General features: G+C 41.3%; 1 protein-coding gene across 1 annotated transcript in view; it reads left to right on the forward strand.

The window, feature by feature from the left end:
• The window catches only part of MTCL1 (microtubule crosslinking factor 1), a 95,117-nt gene that overhangs the window by 10,006 nt on the left and 60,388 nt on the right, over window positions 1–24,723 (forward strand). Inside the window, 2 exon segments of the mRNA XM_028737314.2 lie at window positions 2,211–2,435; window positions 5,512–5,670. Of these exon segments, the coding sequence (XP_028593147.2) occupies window positions 2,211–2,435; window positions 5,512–5,670 (384 nt within the window).

A 24,723-nucleotide genomic window follows, 5' to 3' on the forward strand; every position in this document is an offset into this window, starting at 1 on the left:
TAATAACATAAATAAAAGTGACCTAATTTCACTTTCTGTTTATTTGCACTGATGCTGAGCAACCATATGCACCCACTGCCAAAGCTAATTATTCCTCCTGTATTTAAGGGTTTACACCAGACCTTATTTGAGTTACTATGGGAGTCTATAAATTTGCAGCCACTCGAAGGATAGGTGTTTAAATATTACTGAGAGCGTTTCAGCATTCACCAAGCATAACTTTCTTGATTATCGCATTAAAAGTACTGTACTAATGGAAAGGACAGTTCCCTGCCCCCTTCTGTCTCAGTGGGTTTTTTTTTAAGTGGATTTGTTGTGCCAGAGTTCTTTAGTCCACTTGTGCAAACCCAGTGCTTTTTTTTTTCAAAAAAAAAAAAAAAAAGGTTAGGGGTAGTCTCATTTTAATTCAAGAAAATTACTGTTTTATAGTTTAAATTGAGAAAAATAAATACAGTAAATGGACAAAAGTACAAAGATTCACAAAATGTTTAGCGGTATGCGTACCCCTGAGCACCCCCAGGAAAAAGCACTGTGAAAACCTATGTGTGTGTATAGCACACACACACACACACACACACACACACACACAATGCTATCCTGCAGGGGCGCCAACTTAGGCCACAGATTATGGCTCCCTAATTGCACCCGTGATGTAACAGTGTCATGACATCATGACATAAGATTACATCAACGCACTGCAGCGGCATTTCTGAGGTCTTGCGGCACCTTGGAGATCACGTATGAGGTCTCGCGAGACCTCCGACAGAACTTCCGGTTTGTACCAGAAGTTGCGTCCTGATGTTTCCTCGGGGGTCGCGTCTGGCTTCTGACGCGACTTCCGGTACAAACCGGAAGTCATGTAAGAGCCTGTGCTGTGGGGTGCCCAGGCCCCCAGGGCCCCCTATAGTTGGCACCTATGCTATCCTTAAAGAATTATAGGTGTAGACGTGTACTTGAAAAATATCCAGTAGGCAGAACTGCTTGGTTTTGCTCCTCTTTAAAGAGGCCAATGAACTGCAAATTGAAGGTATCTAAATCTTTGTTGGAAGCCTTTATGTGAGAACTAATCTTATTTCTGCTTTCCATCATCCATTTTCTTTTTAAACACAGAGCTAGGTTAATAATAGAATAGTTGGTGTCCCAGGAGTCATCCTCCAGCAAGTTAATGGCCTATCCACTGAGCCTGAAGACCTGCTTATAAAGGTTTTAGCTTGAGAGATTCAGGTATATACAGATTAGATTAATAGGAATGAGTTTTTTTAAAAAAGGATATTCTTTTCTAGAAGAAATGTACTGTATTGCAAACTTTAGCAAAAAATATATATTCTTAGAAAGCATAGTATTTTAGTTTCAAATTTGGAAGCTTGTATGTGTGTATATGTAAGGCAGTGATGGCCAAACTTGGCCCTCCAGTTGTTTTGGGACTACAACTCCCAGAATCCCTAGCTAACAGGACCAGTGGTCAGGGATGGTGGGAGTTGTAGTCCCAAAACAGCTGGAGGGCCAAGTTTGGCCATCACTAGTGTAAGGAAACATAAAAAAGTAAAGGAACCTCTGACCATTAGGTCCAGTCGTGGCCGACTCTGGGGTTGCGGTGCTCATCTCGCTTTATTGGCCGAGGGAGCCGGCGTACAGCTTCCGGGTCATGTGGCCAGCATGACTAAGCCGCTTCTGGCGAACCAGAACAGCACACGGAAACGCCGTTTACTTTCCCGCTGGAGCGGTACCTATTTATCTACTTGCACTTTGATGTGCTTTTGAACTGCTAGGTTGGCAGGAGCAGGGACTGAGCGACAGGAGCTCACCCCGTCGCGGGGATTCGAACCGCCGACCTTCTGATTGGCAAGTCCTAGGCTCTGTGGTTTAACCCACAGCGCCACCCGCATCCCGTAAGGAAACATAGCAGCACAATAAACAAGGAGTTTCAACTTCATATGAACTGATTTTACAGCTTTGATATATAACTTTTGCTGTTCCTATTATTTCTGAAGAGGTAAGTTACAACTGGTATTAGTTTGCAAGATCAACATGAGCTTGATGTTGCTTGCAAGATCATTTCAACAGGATTCTCCTTGTCTGTTGCACAGCAAATAGGCACTGTGCAGCAGTTGTGAGTGCTGGATTACTCCTATCATATCTTGATGTGTGTCTTGATGGGGAGGGAGCAGAATCACTTTTTTGATATCTGATAGTGTTTTGGGTCATGGCAGGATGAGCTCGATGAACTGCGGGCTGAAATGGAAGAGATGCGTGACAGCTACCTTGAAGAAGATGTTTACCAACTTCAGGAACTTCGACGAGAGCTGGACCGTGCAAACAAGAACTGTCGCATTTTGCAGTATCGTCTCAGGAAAGCAGAACAGAAAAGCTTGAAAGTTGCACAGACGGGTCAAGTGGATGGGGAGTTAATTAGAAGCTTAGAGCAAGATCTAAAGGTGAGTGAAGGCTTTATGCATAAAGACATCCAAGTTAGTCATGGAGCTCTGCACATGCTATCTGCTATAGGCAAGTCAGAATCCCATGTGCAATTGGCTGCTATGTTGCCTTCAATAAAATCCTTGATAAGTAATTGGTAAAAGCCTGTCACATTTCACAGCTGTGTCTGAGTATTTGGTGGGGGGAATGGTTTCTGTGAAAGCAATCTGGCACAGGCAGATCTAAAGACTAATGGAAGTTTTTGCTGATAATAATAATAATAATAATAATAATAATAATAATAATAATAATAATAATTTATTATTTATACCTCGCCCATCTGGCTGAGTTTCCCCACCCACTCTGGGCGGCTCCCAATCAAGTGTTAAAAACAGTACAGCGTTAAATATTAAAAACTACCCTGAACAGGGCTGCCTTAAGATGTCTTTTAAAGATAGGATTGCTGCTTATTTCCTTCACATCTGAAGGGAGGGTGTTCCACAAGGTGGGCGCCACTACCGAGAAGGCCCTCTGTCTGGTTCCCTGTAACCTCACTTCTCGCAATGAGGGTACCGCCAGAAGGCCCTCGGTGCTGGATCTCAGTGTCCTGGCTGAACAATGGGGATGGAGACGCTCCTTCAGGTATACAGGACCGAGACCATTTAGGGCTTTAAAGGTCAGCACCAACACTTTGAATTGTGCTCAGAAACATACTGGGAGCCAATGTAGATCTCTCAGAACCGGTGTTATGTGGTCTCGGCGGCTGCTTTCAGTCACCAGTCTAGCTGCCGCATTCTGGATTAATTGCAGTTGGGTCACCTTCAAAGGTAGAGCCCGTTGCAGTAGTCCAAGCGGGAGATAACTAGAGCATGCACCACTCTGGCGAGACAGTCTGCGGGCAGGTAGGGTCTTAGCCTGCGTACCAGGTGGAGCTGGTAGACAGCTGCCCTGGTCACAGAATTAACCTGTGCCTTTCGACCCATTCAGGACCAGGGAATCCCCCACACCCGCCCACCGCCTGTCCTCAAAAAACAGTACTTCTGTGTTGTCAGGATTCAACCTCAATCTGTTAGCCGCCATCCATCCTCCAACCTCCTATGTGAAGCATAGCAGACCTTGTCCTGAAGAACTATCTGTCTCACTTCTCAGGAACCCCACTGTCAGGCAGTAAGGACCAAGGCATTTCAGAGTGCACATAGGAGAATCACACTTGCTATAAGAAGACATACAGGAATCAGCTAGGGCGCATCCATAGGAGGGTGACTGGGATGGTGAGGGATTTTGGAAATCAAGCCCCATGTTGAATGGTTGAAAGCGCTGGGTATGTTCAGCTGGAGAAGAGAACATTAAGGGGGAGAAAGAGCTGTAAAATATCTGAAGGGAAGCCTCTCAGAAGATGGAACAGACATGTCCTCTGATCCAAAGGGCAGGACTATAACTAACAGGTGGAAATTGTTAGAAAGCAGATTTTGGCTAAAATGTCAGGATAAACTTCCTGATGGTAATAGTTGTATGACAGTGGAACAGAGACTGCCTTGGGAGGTGTTGGGTTCTTCTTCACAAGAGGTATTTAAGTAGAGGGCACCTGTCAGTTACAAAATTTCTATGTTAAGCAGGAAATTGGACTAGATGACATTCAACTCTATATTCCTCAAAACTCTAAATTATATGCTTTGAATATTCCCTGCATCTGGAAACCTAGCATTTTATGAGGAGGTGTAGGCTATGAAACCCTCCCAATGAAATACTAACTTTTCACCTGAAAGGAGCCTTGGTTGTTCAGGAGCAATCAAACAGGCTTCACTCACATTCTGAAGTACGGGACTGATTTAAGATGTATACACAATAGATGCATCCAAACTGAGCCATGTTTCCCACTGCCTAAACTGAAAATTCCCTAATTCTCCAAATTGTGCTAATCATGTGTGCAACTTGGTTTTCAGAAGACTTTCTGTCTTCAGTATGTACACTTGATCTGTAAAAAAGAGATTTATATACATATCTGTGCTGTGCTTGTTAAAAAAAGGGGGGGAGATAGAGTTTTAGGTATGCTTAATCTAATTAATGAAATTATTTGTTATTTAATGCTATAATACCCTAAAATTGTATGCTAGTATTATAACGTAGACTTAGTTAATGATAAAAAAAGGTAAAGGACCCCTGACAGTTAAGTCCAGTCGCGGACAACTCTGAGGTTGCGGTGCTCATTTCGCTTTACTAGCCGAGGGAGCTGGTGTTTGTCCGCAGACAGTTTTTCCGGGTCATGTGGCCAGCATGACCAAGCCGCTTCTGGTGAAACCAGAGCAGTGCACGGAAACGCCGTTTAGCTTCCTGCCGGAGTGGTACCTATTTCTCTACTTGCACTTTGACATGCTTTCGAACTGCTAGGTTGGCAGGAGCTGGGACCAAACAATGGGAGCTCATCCTGTCGCGGGGATTCGAACCGCCAACCTTCCAATTGGCAAGCCCTAGGCTCAGTGATTTAGACCACAGTGCCACCCACGTCCCCTAGTTAATGATACTGATTAATTATTTCCAGAGCTGTTAGTCTCTTGCAGCAAAAATAATAAAGATTTTTGTGGTACCTTAAAGACTAACTTTTTTTTAATGGCATCTGATTTTGTGGAGTATAATCTACAACTTCAGGAGGCAGTGAGGGGGGTTGTTAATGGTGAGAGTCAGAAGGTAATGAAATGCAGAAAAGTGCAGGCAGTGATAATTACATTATTAGCAAGTGGCCTTTCACAAAAAGACAGTTTATGCTAATAACACAGACATCCTGGTATTGGTAAACCAATTAACACATCTAGTGGGTTAAAAATCTATTGTGCCAATTCACTTTACAAGTGATAGCACTGAAGTTCTTGATGATGTGCTATCTGTATTATAGAATGGCCAATTTAAAGTAAGCTGCAGAATGTCCTGGCAGGTTTAAATGCCCCTCCATTGATCTCCATCCATTTCTGCTGTCAGGAAAGCTTTTACACCTTAAGTTATTATGCATTTATATTTTCAATTTTGTTAATGGAAAATGTTTTTAAGACTGCTACTGCTGTTGCTACTACAAGATATGTTTGTATACTCTTTTTTGAATAGGTAGCCAAAGATGTATCCGTTAGGCTGCACCATGAACTGGAGAATGTGGAAGAGAAACGAGTTAAAGCAGAGGATGAGAATGAAATCCTTCGTCAACAAATCATTGAGATGGAAATATCGAAACAGGCACTGCAAAATGAGCTGGATAGATTGAAAGAGGTAAGTAGCAACTGATGAGAGATAACTAATGAGAGGCTTGCTAGTAAAAGAAATCTGAAATGCATTTGAAACAAAACTCACTGATAATATAATTCCAGCCAACAAAATACCTGTCACTTTATACCTGTGAGTGACAGCATCCCCCAACTTGGTTTTTTGCTTTGTCCAATAGCCTCTGTATTCTAGAAATCCATTGTTTCTGACTCAGAGATCCTCTGGTGCATCAGAGGGCTACATGCTTCTTGGCTTCATGTGAGACCTTATTTCTCCCAACCACCAAGCAGATTATTGGTGCCGTTAGTGCGTTGTGTGAATGGGTTGTCCTTACTATGTAGGAATTTGTTTCTATAATGCTTGCTTTTCTCACATTTGAAAGTTATTCGTCATATTTAATGTTCCTGTGGGAGGACTGAATACATCTGGAGGATTTAAATCAGAGATGTTAATTGAGACATGTATGGCTAAGCTTCTGTTTAATACCTCATTGAAATCTGGGGTGGGGTGGGGGATGCTGCCAAGCAGTAGAGAACTGGCTTTATGTACAAGTAAGAGTTTGTATTAGAAAATTATTTACATTGTACATCCAGCCATAGAGTACTTGTTCTTTTATTTGGTATCTAAATAACTATTATAATTAAATTAAATTGTACAAAGGGATGATTGCATGACTGGATGAAAGAAAATGAAATCCAAGCACAGTTTCTTGTCATTACATGGTCTTGTATGGTGTAGCATCCTTCCTCTTGTGCCAGCACAGATCGTTTTGGCAAATACAGTCTTGGGTTGTTTTAAAACCAGATTGTCATGGGACATTTAGACACACTCAAAAACTAGCCGTGACTTATTTATTTTAATCTTTCAAACAATACTTAAGAGAAGTAGCATGCTCAGGTCTTCTATTCTATAAATTGGGCAAAACATACTTAATTTCTTTGTGCATTATGGTTAAAAGAAAAGCTGGGTTTTGCTGAAGCTCTTGATCAATAGACCTGAATATGCTTACTTAGTTTATTTGAAAAAAAATCCTGCCTCTAAACTTTAACTTCCAGGGAATGTACAACATCATTAAAACCTATATAATAAGCCAAATAAACAAACCAACAACAGGAGAGTCAGCAGTTAAAAACAGTCAACACAATAAAGCTTTTTAAAAGACATAAGAACAGCAGAACAAATATTTATAACACCAGTAAAAATACACTTAAAATTTTCTATAAACAGCACTGAACTCAGCTGACATTCATTAAAAATGATTATGGACAGAGGGAGCCCCTTAATAATTCAGGCACCACAACTGAAAAGGCCCTGTATCATGTCACCTCCTATGTCACATTCAAAGGTGGGGATATTCTTAACAAGGCATCTGATGAAGATCTTGATAAAGGGCAGGTTCAGATGAAATCCATATTGATAGCTCAGCTGGCAGAGCATGAGACTCTTGATCTCAGGTTCATGGGTTCAAGCCCCACATTGGGCAAAAGATTCCTGCATTGCAGACCCCTGGACTAGATGAACCTGGTGGTCTCTTCCAACTCCAAAATTCTATGATTCTATGTCTTTGTCAACTGTTTGCCTACTGTACCATAGCAAGATATTTATTATTAACCACACTTTGTGCAGCTTGTATGACAGAAAAAACAAGAAGAATTGTTGTATTCACTTAGTAATAAAATGAAGGGAAAAAAAGTAAAAAGCAAGATATGTGAGTCTGTAAAATGAAGCACTTATATAAAACCAGGGAATGGAGGAACTGAAATATAGTACTTACATGTTTGATTTCCAAAGGCATTTGTCAAAGAAGGTGAGTGACAAAGTACAGAAACCAGTGTTATTCAGTCTTTATTTTAGTTGTTATATTGGCATGGCACATTTGTGCCTGCTGTGACACTGAAGGTTGCTCACAAAAGGTAAAAATATCTAGCGCAAAAAATGCAACAATAAAAACAATAAGGAGCAAATGAAAACTAGACATATAGATGGATGAAACTATAAAAGCTTGACTGAGCAGAACAATAACAGAATAAGCAATCACATTTACATTATTACCTAGTAACTAATACAATGAAGAGAAAGCTCAGGTGAAGATGAGAGCCTTCATCTGGCAACTCATAAAATAATAAAGTACGTGTTGGGCACATCTACCAAGGGAAGGAGTTTCACAGTTGGAGTCCAACTGCTGAGGTAGCCCAGATAGATCACTACTTATCCTCTCAAGGTGGTGAAATGTAAGGACAGGCTTCCCATAATTAGCTCAGCTGCTGGGCTGGTTTGTATGGGAAGAAATCAGTATTCCAAATACATTTACTCTGGACTGTTTGGGGCTTTAAATGTTAAAAAAAAATATAGTGAGTTGAATTATGTCCATGGTTAAACTGGAAAACAGTGAAGCTTTCTTAATTCAGTATGTTCATTGTGACATGACTGGCTGTACGTCTACTTAGTTTCCAGATGGTAGTCTTGGAGTTGGATCCAGAAAACTGTTCAAGCACAATCTGTCGGTTTCCGACAGCACAATGACTTATTGACATGGAGAGATCTCTGTGGGGAGTGATGTGCAGTGAGCTGTAGAGCCGCTAGGTTTAGATACAGTAAACAAGGAATTTGTATCTTACGTTTCTTGAGAATTCTTATATACCACTTTATGGTCCTGAGAGGTTCTCCAATTGGCTTACAAAATATTTTCATAATAAAAATCACTTTTAATTACATATGGCAGGCATGTCCAGCCAGTAGATCGTGATCTACTGGTAGATCCCCAGCTGATCCTAGTCGATCGCGGGACCCTTGCCGATTGTGGGATTAAATAAAGTTTAACAAATAAAAACTGAAGACCTCTGGGCCATCCTGCCCCCCAAAAAGCTAAACAACTCTGGCCAATCCACCCACCCACCCACCCCACGCACGCTCCTCCTCCCTCCAATGACAATGGGTATATCACTGCCAGGTTTTTTTTATACTGGGAGTAAATCGCAGCCTCTTGGGAGTTGGACGTGCCTGACATATGGTATCAGGAACAGAATTAACGTTGTGAACCTATTGTGCAGAGTCTCTTTACGTGGCATTTCCAGCCCTCATTCTTGTTCTATAGTAATTAGCAATTCATTGCCACGTGCTGGAGCAGAAAGTAGCCACATGAATCTGTTCCTGTGCATGGTACTGTAAACTTGTGGATAAGAAAAATGACTGTACAGTGGTACCTCGGGTTAAGTATTTAATTCGTTCTGGAGGTCCGTTCTTAACCTGAAACTGTTCTTAACCTGAAGCACCACTTTAGCTAATGGGGCCTCCCGCGCCGCCGGAGCACGATTTCTTTTCTCATCCTGAAGCAAAGTTCTTAACCCGAGGTAATATTTCTGGGTTAGCGGAGTCTGTAACCTGAAGCGTATGTAACCCAAGGTACCACTGTACTTCTTCCCACCATTGGGTTGTTGTTGGAATTAGTGAGAGAGGGATTGAAAAACTTTGAGTAAATTTGTTCTTTCTTTCAAAGTCATGTGTTCTGCAGAACATATAATGTAGAATGTGTGATTACATACAAGAATGGCCTAGTTAACCCAGTGCCCAACACATCCACAATTGCAAGGGGAGAGCAGCAAATGAAAATAGTCCTGAACCATCACTTGGCATTAGCCAACCTACTTCTCTCAGGTTTTAGAGAGGCTGGGCTTTCCACCCTCATTTTTACAGCCAGTTCCTGACCTTCGGGCACAGATAATCTGAAAATCAGATAAACTGTTTCCGGATAATCGGGAACTCACTGTAATTGAAAGATGCTATTTCCCTCCAGGATTATTTCAGAGATGCAGAGCTGTGAAATAACCATGTTAGGCATGCAGGGATGAAAGCTAATATTTTGTAGCCTTAGAGGGATCAGAGAAAGATTCCTTTCAAGGACTATTCAGTAATGTTTTTATAATAATAATTAAGAAACCCTTCAACTTTTGCTGTATATAGTATATGCAGAGGTGCTCTTGATAGATTTGCCCCAATACTTCTTTTATAATAAAAAGGTGATTCATTCCTCTCAAAGTTACTATGTGTTTAGTCACTGATACACATCAGTATTGTAATAAAAATCAATAATGTACATTTTTGATGAAAACAGTTTAGAAGTTTTTATGATTAAACAGTATACAAAGTTTATTAAGTAAAGAAAAAATGCATACCTACAGCAATCCTGTGATAGGTAGGGTTGCGTCAACAAGAAGGGTTGTCCTTCTGCCTTCTGAAAAGGGAGGTGAGTTGTTTCCTCCCCCCCAAAAAATATTTTTATTTGATTTACATAATTTTACAAAGGAAGGAAAAGAAAATACAGTGTAACAACAAATAGCACACCACAATTATCCCCGCTCCCTCTCCTGCAGTTTTACCAAGTCAGTTGGAGATACTTACACTTGTTGGTTTTTGTTTTATTTGTTTTGTTCTGAACTACCCCTTCTTTCATTTGTGCCAGTGTAGATTTGGACCCTTCAATGTGCATCCTGCTATGGGATATCAAGAAACCTTGCACAGGATTCAACAATTCCTTTTCAGTATGCAGTGGAATTAGTTGACTGTGTAGTAAGGGAAGGAAGAAGAAGAAGGGGTCCTTCCAAGGTTTATTCCACCAACACTACAAGGTGATCTGAGGTCTTCTCTATTTCCAGGCTCTCTAGCTCTTTTTGGGTGTGCTCTGCACACAAGCTTCTCTGAATTCCATCTCTGAACTTGGTTTCAAACAGCTCTCCTTTTGGTGCATTTTTACCCATGCAGATAATCTCAATTCTGGAATATTGCATCTGGCTATTTCTCAGTTGCTGCCTGCATGGTTGAATATTGTTGGCACACCAGAGCTCACCAACAGATGAACGCATTCTATTCTGTGACCAGAAGGTTTATGAGAACACAAATTGGCAAGCAAGATGTCAAGTAACTGTTTGCTGATGAGAATTTGGTGATCAGAATTACTCGACATTTTGCAATTCATTCATTTTTCTAAAAAAAATATTGTGCAGTATATACTACATGAGCCGCATTGTGCTCTTATAACAGGACTCTCCTCTCCTCTCCCTGTGTGCTCCCAAAGCCTGCTCCAGAGGGTCCATCAACCAGCATGGCCAGTGGTCAGGAATGGGATAACAACAACAACCACAACAATTTATTTGTACCCTGCCCATCTGGCTGGGTTTCCCCAGCCACTCTGGGTGGCTTCCCACAGAATATTAAAATACAGTAGTCTATTAAACGTTAAAAGCTTCCCTAAACAGGGCTGCCTTCAGATGTCTTCTAAAAGTCTGGTAGTTGTTTTTCTCTTTGACATCTGGTGGGAGAGCGTTCCACAGGGCGGGTGCCACTACCAAGAAGGCCCTCTGCCTGGTTCCCTATAACTTGGCTTCTCACAGTGAGGGAACTGCCAGAAGGCTCTCGGCGCTGGATCTCAGTGTCCGGGCAGAATGATGGGGGTGGAGATGCTCCTTCAGGTATACTGGACCGAGGCTGTTTAGGGCTTTAAAGGTCAGCACCAACACTTTGAATTGTGACCAGAAACGTACTGGGAACCAATGTAGGTCTGTTATGTGGTCTCGGCGGCTGCTTTCAGTCACCAGTCTAGCTGCCGCATTCTGGATTAGTTGCAGTTTCCGGGTCACCTTCAAAGGTAGCCCCAAGTAGAGCGCATTGCAGTAGTCCAAGTGAGAGGTAACTAGAGCATGCACCACTCTGGCGAGACAGTCCACGGGCAGGTAGGGTCTCAGCCTGCGTTCCAGATGGAGCTGGTAAACAGCTGCCCTGGCCAAAGAATTAACCTGTGTCTCCATGGACAGCTGTGAGTCCAAAATGACTCCAAGGCTTTCGCACCTGGTCCTTCAGGGGCACAGTTACCCCATTCAGGACCAGGGAATCCTCCACACCTGCCCGCCTCCTGTCCCCCCAAAACAGTACTTCTGTCTTGTCAGGATTCAACCTTAATCTGTTAGCCACCATCCATCCTAAACCACCTCCAGAAACTCACACAGGACCTTCACCGCCTTCACTTGTTCTGATTTGAAAGAGAGGTAGAGCTGGGTATCATCCGCATACTGATGAACACCCAGCCCAAACCCCCTGATGATCTCTCCCAGCGGCTGCATGTAGATGTTAAAAAGCATGGATAGATGATGTAGCCCAAAACATCTGGAGAGCACCAGGTTAGAGAAGGCAGCTGTTCATTCTGGGAGTAACTGATCTCCAAAATTCAACTTATGGCTGAGAGCCATTTTAATTATTGCAAGGAAAATCCTACTGTGTGGTTCCAAATGAGCATAGCTAGGACAGAGCATAGCTAGGACATGGTACCTTTTACTTCCATCAGCATATTCCCCCTCACAGTTTACATGAAATTGTACAACTTCCCACTTCCCACAGGCACTTGACTTTCCACTCTTTAATCAGTCAGTTACACCCCTTCTGAGAGGGGGAGTATTGATCAGCAAAATTTTGCTACTAATCTGGATGGTGTATCTAAATAGAGCATATTGAATGGTAGCAAGTACAACCAAGACACACCATGCATGCTGAAGTGTAGGTGGGAATGTTGCTATAGAAGATACAGATCAGCTTTGGTTTGATTTACAAGAAGGAGGCATGGTACTGGGGTACTGTAAAACCCAGGTTGGTTTTAGGGTACTGTTGGAGTTCTGGTCTGTTCTTTCATGCTCCGTGCGTTCATTTGTGAAATCAGAATAAAAAGGCACCAGAAATCTCCAGTGATAGTTCATTCAAAAGAAAATAAAACTGTATAGCACTGCCTATGAATTTCTCACTGATACGGGAAGATGGAATATGCAAAAGATAAATCCTATAAAAGAGAAGACTCCAGCAGAGAGAAAATAATCTGTAAACTGGGTTTTACTTTCTGGGGAGTCTATGAATGCCTTTGTTGCGATTCCCTATGCTCTAAATATCAACCCCATAAGGATAATAATAATTATTTATTATTTATACCCTGCCCATCTGGCTGGGTTTCCCCAGCCACTCTGGGCGGCTTTCAACAAAACACTAAAATACAGTAATCTATTAAACATTAAAAGCTTCCCTAAACAGGGCTGCCTTCAGATGTCTTCTAAAAGTTTGGTAGTTATTTTTCTTTTGACATCTGGTGGGAGGGCATTCCACAGGGCGGGTGCCACTACCGAGAAGGCCCTCTGCCTGGTTCCCTGTAACTTGGCTTCTCGCAGAGAGGGAACTGCCAGAAGGTCCTCGGCGCTGGACCTCAGTGTCCGGGCAGAACAATATATCCATTGTATAGTTTAGCTCCTCATCTATGCTCAGGGATTCTGGATTTGGATCTCACAGTTGCAAGTTAAACCTGATAATGTTGGAGACAGAATATTGTTGACAATAATCCATTCTTCAAATACTGCTGGCCAATGAAAAGTGGAAGTGGGCTATTCCTACTCGGCATTCCACAAAAGCACTGAAAATATCTGGAGCTTGTTTCTGTTTCCTCAGTAAAGCTGCTATATTTTTTTTTGCAGCTGCCTAGGGTGTGTGTTGGTGTATTCTTTGTCTGGCCTGGAAACTTTGAGCCAGCAAAGAGAAAAAGGCAAACAGTGCAATGGCAGAGTTCAAGCTGCTTTGGAAAGGGTAGCCCTGTTGAAAGAGACAAAGCATGGGGAGGATTAGGAATTGGGTAGCAGCTGCAGAATGATTTGACATGAATGTTATAAAACAGTTTAGCAAGAAATGAATGAGATTGTGTAACTAGTAAGAAAGGAGGATTTATTTTATGTGCAACAGCCGTATTGAGCAGCTGATGATCCCACTTTTATGGGGGAGGGGATATGAAAGTGTAAGGGTCAGCAGGAGAGCGGCATAAAAATCTATGTGGTTAGAAACTGTTGTAAATGCTTTTATGTATTATCAATTTAGAAGTGAAATATGATGAACACAAGCAGTGAAGTTTAATCTAAATTGAGCAGCTCACCACTCCACTTCATCTCACCATTAACGCACACACACAGTAAATAACTTTCCACCATGGAACATTGTTGACTTTTCTCCGGGTCATATTAACCAAAAGAAAGAGGTGTGAACAGTCTTGAGGAATCAGAGGCTACAGTAGAAACTCTTGTTTTCACCTCTTTCCAGCTGCAGCACTAAGCCCTGTGTGAGGTTTTCCCTTTTAGAACAGCAGTGCTTCAGACAGAAGGAGTGTTGTTCCCATAGAACAAACCTCTTTACTAATCAGTTTAATGAAGATGGATGTTGCCTGTGTGCAACATGGTACCGCCACTTGTTGCTATTGTAAGCTGTCATTCTAAACAAATACAGCTGCCCTGTCTTCTATACGACATGACTTTTATCTTGCAACACAAACTTAGTTTTAATATTTTTAATAATATGTCTTTGAAAATTATTTCTGAGTGTTGAAGTATATATATCACATTTTTATGTTGCTTTGCTTCAGCTTGCCAGATTAAACGCTCCCCTTTTCCCTCTATGTATGTTGTTCTAGGGTTCTCCTGAACCTCCCCTAAGCCCATTTGAGGGGCAGTGGGGGGAGAATAAGGAAGTCTCATTGCACTAGCAGAAGCACTTACATGGTCTTCTGTTATTAGGACTAATTAACTGAAACCAGCCCTGGGAACCTGAAGACCACACGGACATTTCAAACTGAAGATCCAAAGGGGGGGGGGGGGGACGGGATGGAGGACCCAGAGGCAACAGTTCAGGAATCTGCTTTACAATGTTTTTAGCAGAGCATTTTTTGTTAAAGGCTTGTTCTCACAGTTAGTGAACTTTAGCAAGTGAGGGGGCGATTGCTTTTATTTCACATTTCTATACAGTTGCATCCCTGAAGCATCTGGAAAAGATTTTTCATGGGAAAATGATTTTGATTTGAGTCAAAGGTGGTGAGAACTGCTACCTCTCCAATAATTTAAAAAATATTATTAACTGTATAAGCCTGATTCTGCTTTCTTGCACGTTTTTCAAATGCAGCAGAATATTGTTTCCCTCTTCTTGTTACTTGAATGAAAAGCAGTAGGTCAGCACAAAGCCTTAAAAGTATGTACCAGCTATTACCTGCTTTTCTGTTACTGAAATAATAACATGAGGGGGAGAGTGTATGTTTTTATAAACATAAAAGTGTGTCTGCTGGAGCCCTTTATTTCGGGGGGGGGGTAGGCACAGTTGGCAACAAATACTTGGCATTCTTAGCTGCCGGAGTCTCTTAAGCATTTTCTACTCCCACATTATATGTTTGGATGCCAGATTTATAAAGAAATGAATACTTTATAATGGAATGGATAAAGGTGCTCATATCAAACTTCTTAGGGGTTTTTCCAGATGGTTGAAAGCAAATGCAAAGTCATTCTTTTAGCACCTATATTGATATTTGTTCTGGTACAAATCTAGAGTTCCCATGAGTGGAGCTCTACTCATGGAATTCTTCCATATGAGGAAAGGTTGGAGCCAATCTTCACTAAACCCTCTGTCATCCTGCAGCCTCTTGAAAAGCTGTTCCATTATGGGACTCTCTAGAACATTGTGGGAGGTGGTATTGGGGGCTACAGTGAATCAGTGGACATTGGCTGTCCCCGCCCCCCTTTTCCAGTAATAGCTTGCCCTGCATATCCGTCCTTTCCACCAATGGAAAGAGTAGGGACGGGGGAGAAATTTGATTCAGTTGTCACTTACAGGCAATAACTACTTGGATTTGCTTTTAGACATTCTCCTTTTTGTATCACATGTGAAACTTGTAAGTCAGTCTTGGAAAACCATTTGTGTATCTTGCTAGAAATGCTTAAGAGTTTAAAGGCATAATGTCTGTGGTTCTAAACAGTATAAGCCTGATAGATTTCTTTTTATTTTAATGAAATGGAAATTATGAGCCAATATTACATAATGAATGATAAACACGAAGCTTAATTCCATTAGATGTGTGCATAAAAAAGTCATTTTGTTACTCCATTCATTTTCATTAATTGCTTCATTGTTCACTTGTTAGAACTGCATTTGTACCATTTGTTATTGTCACTTCCATTCATTTTCATTTCCCTTTTAAATGAAGGAACCAGATGCTTTTTCTACTGGTTGTAACTTTGGTGCGTGTCTGTAAGGTAGCCTTTAGTACAAAGGATTTGCATGGTGGATGAGCAAGCAAGGGACACGATTGAGAGGGGTGGCTGAGAGGACATTAATAGATGTCAGCCAAGCATAATGGAACCCACAAAAGTTCTAATCTGCAGAGGGGGATGAGAACATCGCAGGCAACTGCTTGAAAGCAGAAAAATCTAGCAAGGCTGTTATTTTCTCTCTAATCCTTTCCTCAAACATTTTTCTATTTTAGCTGTAACTCCATGTCTGCAGTCTCAGGAGTACTTCTGCAGTGAGAAGCCTGTAGTTCTGAATGTGGCTTGACCGTGTTCTCCATTTCCTGTCCATGTCTTATGTCTCGAAGATGTAAAGAGTTTTCTTGTGACTCCTTGTCACATTGCTAATAACAGTTCTAATAACATTATCTTGTCCTTATTCAGGAAATGAAGAAGGATGCTTTTTGTTTACTTCCAATCTTCTGAGAAAATAGTCGCTTGTGCACGACTGCCATAACTTATCTGTAAACCCTTACATAGGAAATACACTTGGGTTTGTATGTCATGGCTGATAAGAGCAAAGACCTCTTAGCAATATGTGGACTTACTGGAGGTTCCAGGAAGTATCCCTGGAAACCGCAAATTTACGAAAATCAGTAAAAACAGCACTGCCAACGTGGCTTGTCATAGGTCCGGATTCTGCTTATTTCCACCCAGACACTGCTTTCGACCACAGTATTCTGGGTATGTCCTGGAAATTCCACATATGGCAACCCTAAACTAAGCACATGCTGTTCAAAAAGCAACCCAGAATTGAAAAAGTAAGGCAATTTCTCAAAATAATAGCAGCTCTACTTTTCCTCCCTGCTTCCATTGGATTGTAATTTCCACATTGCAAATGTTTTGGAAGTGATCTAAGCCCTTATGACTCAGACTTTAAAGTCAGTATCTAAGCGCTCAAGTTTAAGAGGGAGTTTGCCTACAGACAAACATTATCTCATTGTGCATATTGTAATATACTGACATCCTCATCTGAAAAATATGAGGTGTGGACTGGTTATCCAATATGGTGTTTTTTATACTCCTAAACTTCATGAAGTTTTCCCTGCTACTTACTGTTTAGTGTTGGGCGTTTTACATAGCACAGAAGTGAGACAGTCGCTGCTGTTGAAAAGCCTTTGCAATAGAAGACAGACAAGACAAAGGTGAAGAGAGGTAGATAATAACTTGCAACACAGATGAAGCAGAGGTCAGGAAAGCCTCAGTAGAACAGCTGAGACATGTGGGCATTTATAAATGGGGGGGGGGGTTGGCATACCAGTTCCAAACAAAGTGTGATAACCAGTGTTTCCCTAGTTTATATTGTGGATCAGCATGCCTTCTGTTGGCTAGCTCAGGCTTCCTCAATCTCGGCCCTCCTGATGTTTTTGGCCTACACTTCCCATGATTCCTAGCTAGCAGGACCAGTGGTCAGGGATGATGGGAATTGTAGTCTCAAAACATCTGGAGGGCTGAGTTTGAGGGAGCCTAGACTAGTGTGTTAGATTTGGACATGATCCAGATTTAAATCTCCACTCAGTCATGAACTTCACCAGCTGCATTTCAGGGGTGTTTTGTTGCTAAACTACAGCTTTGAGGCCATTAGAAGGGAGAGCAGGTTAAGGCTTTAGATCTGAGGTAGAGCACATGCTTCACTTTGTGTGCAAAAGGCCCTGTCCAATCCCTGGGATCTCCAGGTAGGGCTGGGGAAGTCTGTGCTTGATAGAACAATGGTCTGACTTATTATAAGGCAGCTTCTTATATTCAGATATACCACTGTTTGTTTTGCTCAGCCAAAAAGAAAAATCAAATGAAAAAGTTGTCCTCCTCCTCCTGAAAAAGTAGGGATATGTTTTAAAGATAGACTCCTCAATATCACTTTAATTCAGTTTTCTTCAACAAGAACCTTGGAGATGCTTTGGACTAAAAATTCCATCGGCCTCAGTCAGCATTGCCAGTGGTCAGGGATGATGGCAGTTGTGGTCCAAAACATCTGGAGGTAGACCAGGTGGGGAAAGTGTCTTTAATGAAGTTAGAACCAGGGTTTTTTTTGTTTGTTTTTTGTATACAAAGGATTCATGGAGTTGTTCATTCCCTTTGAGGGTAATTCCATGCAGGTCACATGGTAATTTTTCTATATGTTATATGCACATGTCAAAAAGCAATTCCAGGATTGGTTTCATGTAGGTTTCCCAGAGACAATGCTTTGAACACTGTCAGTTATAATGCTTTTACAGCTTTACCATAAGGGTTGAGGACCCTTTTCAGACTGGCAAACAAATATCTTCATCTTCACAAGCTTCCATAAGCCACATTTGACAGGTGGATAAGGTCATCCACCTGTCAGTCACCTGACATCATAATGACATTGGTTGACAAGAGTGGCTTTGAAGTGCTTTTCTGAGGAAGTCAAATTAAAATATGAAAATACTGAAAAAAATATTAATTTAAAAATATTGTGGTTAGCTTTTCTGGATAAAGTAAAAGTATCTAGCAAAAACTAGCCCAGGTAAATAGGTAAATTTATTTGAAGTATTAAAAAATTATGAAGAAAGACATAATACAAAAAGGAGGAAGTATAATAAGGCAGCTGGGTTACCAAGCATTTGTGGCTTCGAGAGGAAATATTTTTTTCTAATCTTGGTGTTGCGTAGGAGAAATGTGATTTGTATTTACAAATTAGTGTACATAAAGCTGTACTCATGCAGAGCCTCACACATTCATCATTGTTTGTAGGCTCAGCCTGCCTGTCCCATGTCACCCCTTAAAGCACTTAACCTGCAATAGGCTGACTAAAATAAAAGTTCCATGGCTTCCTTGGCAGTATTCCAAAGTTAATGACTTGAAAAGTGTCATCATGGGAAAGATTGTAACCTTATGGCTTATTTTTCACTTTACAAAACCGTGGGAAATAACCTAAAAAAGACTCCATTCCTTTGAGTGGGGCCTGCTCAGAACTGTCATTAAAATGTCCTTGTGTTAATGCTCATTCTCATCAGATTTGTTAGGAGCTGCAATTGTGGCCCCAGCATGGCCATGGCTGGACTGGCCTCCCTGCTTCAGCCTTTGGTGCAGTGGGAGGGTGCACATCTGTCTCCTCTTACCACACCAGCAGCATCACTGGTGAGCTGAAGTGTCTCGCTAGGGAGGTGTCAAGCAGTGAAAATCATATGCACTATCACTCTAGAAGGTCAAAAACCATTTTGGGATTCAGGAAGGATATCCTCAGATATAGTTAGGAGACGGTTTGCTAAGATCCTTGCAAGAATTTTGCCAGCCGCAGCTAATAAAGAGATCTCTTGATAATTTCCACAGTCTGTTCTGTTACCTTTTTTTAAAAAAAAATAATTGATGATTTTGGCATCCTTGAAGTCTGCTGGGATCTCCTCTCTCTCTCAATTTTTTTTTTAATGAGCTTGTAAGTTCAATTCCGCCCTCTTTGAAGACTTCGGCAGGTAACCCATCAGGTCTGCTGGCTTTGTTGTCTTTCGTTTGGTTAATAGCTGTACACAACTCTCCTAGATTTGGAGATACTGCAAGCTTATCTCTAACTTGTTTTTGTGGGATTTGTGACAGCAGCTATGGGGAAGCTGCGGTTAAGGAGATGCTGGTAATGTTCTTTCCAGCACAATGCAATACAATAGTTTCCTTATTTTTTAGAAGAAACTATACCATAGTTTACTGGCCCATAGAAGGTCTTTGTGGCTTTAAAGAAGCCCTGTGCATAATGAGTATTGGCTAAGTGCTGGATCTCTTGAGCTTTTTTTTTATCCACCAGGTGTTCTTTAGTTCTCTGGTTTTTCCTTGAACCTCAGCCTTAGCATTGACATAGGGTTTTTTCTTAGTGGCGCAGTTTCTATCTCTTTGCCAGATCTGAAAGGCCTTCCGTTTCTTGTCGATAATGCGTTCAATTTTACTGCCAACGTGTCTAAATTTTTTGAATTAAAAATTGAATTAATATTCAGTGGTCGCTAGCCACGATGGCTGTGTGTAGCCTCCAGATTCAGAGACTGTATACCTCCAAGTGCCAAATGCTGGGGGAACAACAGCAGGAAAGGCCTGTTTCCGTGTCCTGTTTGTGGGCATCATGGGTTGACTACTATGGGAATCAGGATGCTGTACTTTTGGTTCTTGCAGAAAGGAAGCACTGCTTGAACCACTTGTTCCTTATTCTAAACTACCATGGCATTATATGTGGGGTGGAAAGGAAATGGTCTCTCCTACAGAGAACAACTGTAGCTTATTGTCAGCCCACAAGCAGGCCTAATTCTACATTTGTGTATGTGGGCAATGTGCCATCCTTTTGACATTTTTAAAAAATGCGCAGGATCCATTTTCTGTTACTGATTTCATACAGGAGACATGATTATTGCAGACATGATAAAACTGATGGGTCAATAGAAGCACTATTTCAGTGGTCATTATGTATACACATAATAAATATAGTGTGATCCCTGTTTTCTATGTATGACAGTACATACATGAAATTGTATGTCGAAACTTATTTCTCTCTCTGCTTTTAGCACGCACATTAAGAATGTGATAAGGGAACCTATTCCTCAATAATTGCTTTCTCCTCAGGAACCATATTCTTAAGACACTGTTTTCTGCTTTAGGCAAATGAAATTGAGTTTGAGATACAAAATCCATGAATTCAATTAACACACAATGTTGCAGTTCCCTGTCACACACAATTTCCTTTTTTTAGCATACTGTAATTATAAAAAGGGGAAATTGACACATTCTTTCAATGATTTAGGCTACAATCCGGTACTCAGTTACCTCAGTATGAGCTTCACAGAATAAGACATTTACAGAACTGCAGTATTCTTTTTTTAATATATATACATAAAATTCTATTAAGATTACAGATGAGTTCCTCAAAATGTGAGCTTATCTTCTTTTGGGTTATTCTGTCAAGTGCCTCTGTGTAAAAATGTTGACTTGTGTCACACAATCAGACACAAAATCCTAGAACTTTACAATATGAAGACATCACTTAACAATATATTGCAGATGTAATGACAGTTGAGAAAATTGGCTCTCCCTTTTCTATAAGTGTCGCCAAGCTTCACAATTCCTTGGCTCAAAACTCATGATGCTAAAGCATTGAAAAGCATCTGTGAAACCAACCACTTTCTATGCCATTTGGCAGCCTTTTATCATATACACAAATGAAACAAGACTGAAAGACAAGTGTTCACTGGTGAATCAGCAAATATGGGTATCGTGATGCCACACTGTAAAGGTGGTGTCTCCCCTTCGCATTAACACCCCAGCACAATCAGCTCAGCATTTACAGTCTTTATTACATATGTACAAGAAACAGGTACAGTTCAGGATTACGTGTCCGAACCCGTTGAGTCAGATTTGGGGAGTGGCTTCCTTCGATTCCTGCGCATCCCTGAGCCCTTCCTCCTCCTGGCTAATCTCTGTCCTCCATAGGCGCCGACTCCATGGGGCTTGAGGGGGCCCGAGCCCCCTCAAAAATTCGTTTGGGGGGGCTCTGCCCCCCCAATAATCTCCGGCGCCCCTCCAGCAGAGCGCCATCGCCGCCCCTCCCCCAGCCCAAAATGCACAGGGAGGGGCGGGCTGCATGCCTCCTGCCCTCCCTCCCGAGCAAAAGCTCCACCCAATTTCCTTTGGAGCTGATTAATAGGCGCAGCACGCTCTCCCCTATTCGCTCACGAGGAGGCGGCGCCACTTTATTTGCATATTCATAAGCTTATTTATTATTCATGAGCTTTCCCGGGCCCCCCCAATATTTTTTATAAGTCCGCGTCCCTGGTCCTCTCTTCCACTTCCTCTGTCTCTGGGCGGTTGAAGGGCTCCACAGCATCCCTGCTCCGCCTCTTCTATCACTTGCTCCTCCGAATTCTCGCTGACACACACAGAATACTTTTTTTTTTACTAGTTGCTGTTTTCATTATATATTGTATAGTCTATACAGCAATTCAGTAATTAATATAATACATTCTGGTCTTGTTTAGATGGCAATACGTTAAAGGCAAGTACAGTGATACCTTGGGTTAAGTACTTAATTCGTTCCGGAGGTCCGTACTTAACCTGAAACTGTTCTTAACCTGAAGCACCACTTTAGCTAATGGGGCCTCCTGCTGCCGCCGCGCTGCCGGAGCATGATTTCTGTTCTCATCCTGAAGCAAAGTTCTTAACCTGAAGCACTATTTCTGGGTTAGCGGAGTCTGTAACCTGAAGTGTATGTAACCTGAGGTACCGCTGTAGAACTATATTAATATTTATTAACATGTTATAAGGTGGGGAGGGAGGTATACCTTATGGCATGTTTGCTGCTTCTTTTTCTTTTTGGCTTCATATAAATAAAAACTGAAGAGGTGAGCAACACTCCCCACAAGTCCTCCTAAAAAAACAACAACCCTCCAATCACACATCCAGCTAGCTGTGTGGACAGTAAGGATGGAGCCAACATATTATCTGCACTGACTCTATGCTCAAATATTCAGGGGTTTTTTAGTCTTAGAACCAGCATGGCACCCTGTTTATTAACTGGCACATATTTTTCCTGTAATAGTTTCATTTTTTAATTTCCCCATTTTCGCTCTTCTAAATAGGATATCTGTGAAAAACTGCGACAATTTTTAGACATTGCTTTTATAAATCCACACACTGCCACCACTTGTATTTTGATGTTGTGTGAGAATGCAGCCAGTTAAACAACAGGATGTAGGCTTGAAGTAGAAAATGTTACTGAATAGAAGACAGAGAGATGGTGATTAGATCAAGCCTGCAGTAATTATGTCCTGCCAAACTGAATATAAGTATGCTAGAGAACTTTGAAAAAGAATCCTATTTCACTGAAAACAAAGGTGTCAAGAAAATGTACTGTTGGAGAGGCATGGTATGACGTAATCTGTGAACACATGGCGTAAATTAAACAAAAGCATCAGGAATAAAAGCACCAGGGCCTAGAATTTCCCCTATACTACTTTTCCCCCCACAGGTCACAACTTACCCACAACTAAGTTCCACGTTATATTTGTGCTTTCACACGGCTTAAAAGCCACTTATGGAACTAGAGTGGAATGTCGTGCAACTTTAGTGCACATTTCCATGAGCAAATCCCCCCCAAATCCATTTGCAAATATGGAAATGAATGCTAAACCTGTACAGTGATACCCCAGGTTACATACAAACACCTCGGATTACAAATGCTTCAGGTTAGAAACACCACTAACCCAGAAGTAGTACCTCGGGTTACAGACTTTGCCCCAGGATGAGAACAGAAATCGCGAGCCAGCAGCAGCGGGAGGCCCCATTAGCGAAAGCACGCCTCAGGTTAAGAATGGTTTCAGGTTAAGAACAGACCTCCAGAACGAATTAAGTTCGTAACCCGAGGTACCATTGTACTCTGTTCCACTATAGTTTCACTGTACGGTATTGCACTGTCATTCAGGGAATGGCTTTCACATCAATACAATGCTAAAATTAACAGGGAAACATGAAAATGGAATGCACTGCTGTGTGCCTGTAGCCCTAGTCTCAGCATCAACCCTAATCTTAGCATGTAGATAAGAGTTTGGGGGCCTGGCTACAGCTCTGGAGCTCAGCAATCAGAAGCTTTTAGGTAGAACCAGAAGACACAATCCTGAACATTCCATAGACAATCTCATTTTATTTGGTATTATTGTGTGAAATGGACCAAGGAACAGAGGCTATATAACTGTGATGGGTGCAATGTCTAGAAAAATCCTAGACCTGTGCTACAGTGCCACAAACAAAAATAGGCTTTATCACTAGATTCTTTCTTATCTTCTAGAATCCATTCTCTTAATAGGATTGAACTGCCAAGTCCCAACAGAGATTATTATCTCTAGAGCAATGACCTAGTGCAGTTAGAGTTGCTGCATGATAATATTTTGTCATGTTTGGAAAAGATAGTTCCCCTTTCTTATCATTTTGTTGTGTTATACCTATTTTTAGCTTGGAGGTTTATTCCATTTGAAACTATTTATCAGGGAGTGAATTGCATTAAGCTTCTTCAGTAGTTTCATTGCTAGTTATTAAAAAAAGAAAAGAAATATACATTTAGGCAAGTGGCTTACTTTTACTGCAGCAACTTTTACCCATCCATGATATCTCTAATTTGCACCATTTGTCCCATTTTTTGTTTCATTATAATTATCAATGAATCAATATAATCCTCCAACAAAGTATTTAACATTAGATAATTTGCATATAGATTATTTTATGTTCTTTAACTCAAGCCTGCGCTTCCTTAGGTGGTAAGTGTTGCTTTTAATTTCTTATTTTTTAAAAGTAGTCACTTTCCTCAGATCATCTTCATGAAATGCCCATTTAGCACAAAGTCTAATCTGCCCCCAATTTTTTCATCTGAAATAATTACTATCTCTAGTTCCATATTGAGTTGAATCCATCTGATATTCTTCCACTGCTGCAGCCATCCATAAGCAGAACAGGCACTGAGATGCCTTTTAGTGTTCCCCCTGCAGCTCCACTCTTCCTACTTTGTTCTTAAAGTATATCCCACTAAGGAGGGAATGTGTGGGAAATTCTGGAAGGAAAAATCACCATGGAGTCCTGTTCCATTGGATTGATAGAAGGCTCTGGTGAATCAGAGTCTTCTGTCAGTGAAGGCACACTAATTGGATATAACCCAATCACCCCTGCAGGAAGTAACACCTGCAGCAATGCGTTATGGGCATGCACAGGGAATCTCACATTCACAGAATGCTGAACTAGATGGACCTTCCATTCAAGAAAATATCAGTCATTCACTCATGTGGAAAAAAACAAAGAGCAGCTCACAAGGATAGTTGTTGAGTGGGAGCCAAACCTCTTCTAGTATTCGACGCTGGCAACACATTCTAGGAATGAGGAAGGCTCAGCCCTCAAATTGTTACTTTCACAGATATAAACAAATGTTGATTTCTCTGATCAAACAATTAGAGTAACAATTTTGGCC

This window comes from Podarcis muralis, chromosome 8 (genome assembly GCF_964188315.1).
Source record: "Podarcis muralis chromosome 8, rPodMur119.hap1.1, whole genome shotgun sequence".
In the NCBI taxonomy this organism is placed as follows: Eukaryota; Metazoa; Chordata; class Lepidosauria; order Squamata; family Lacertidae; genus Podarcis; species Podarcis muralis.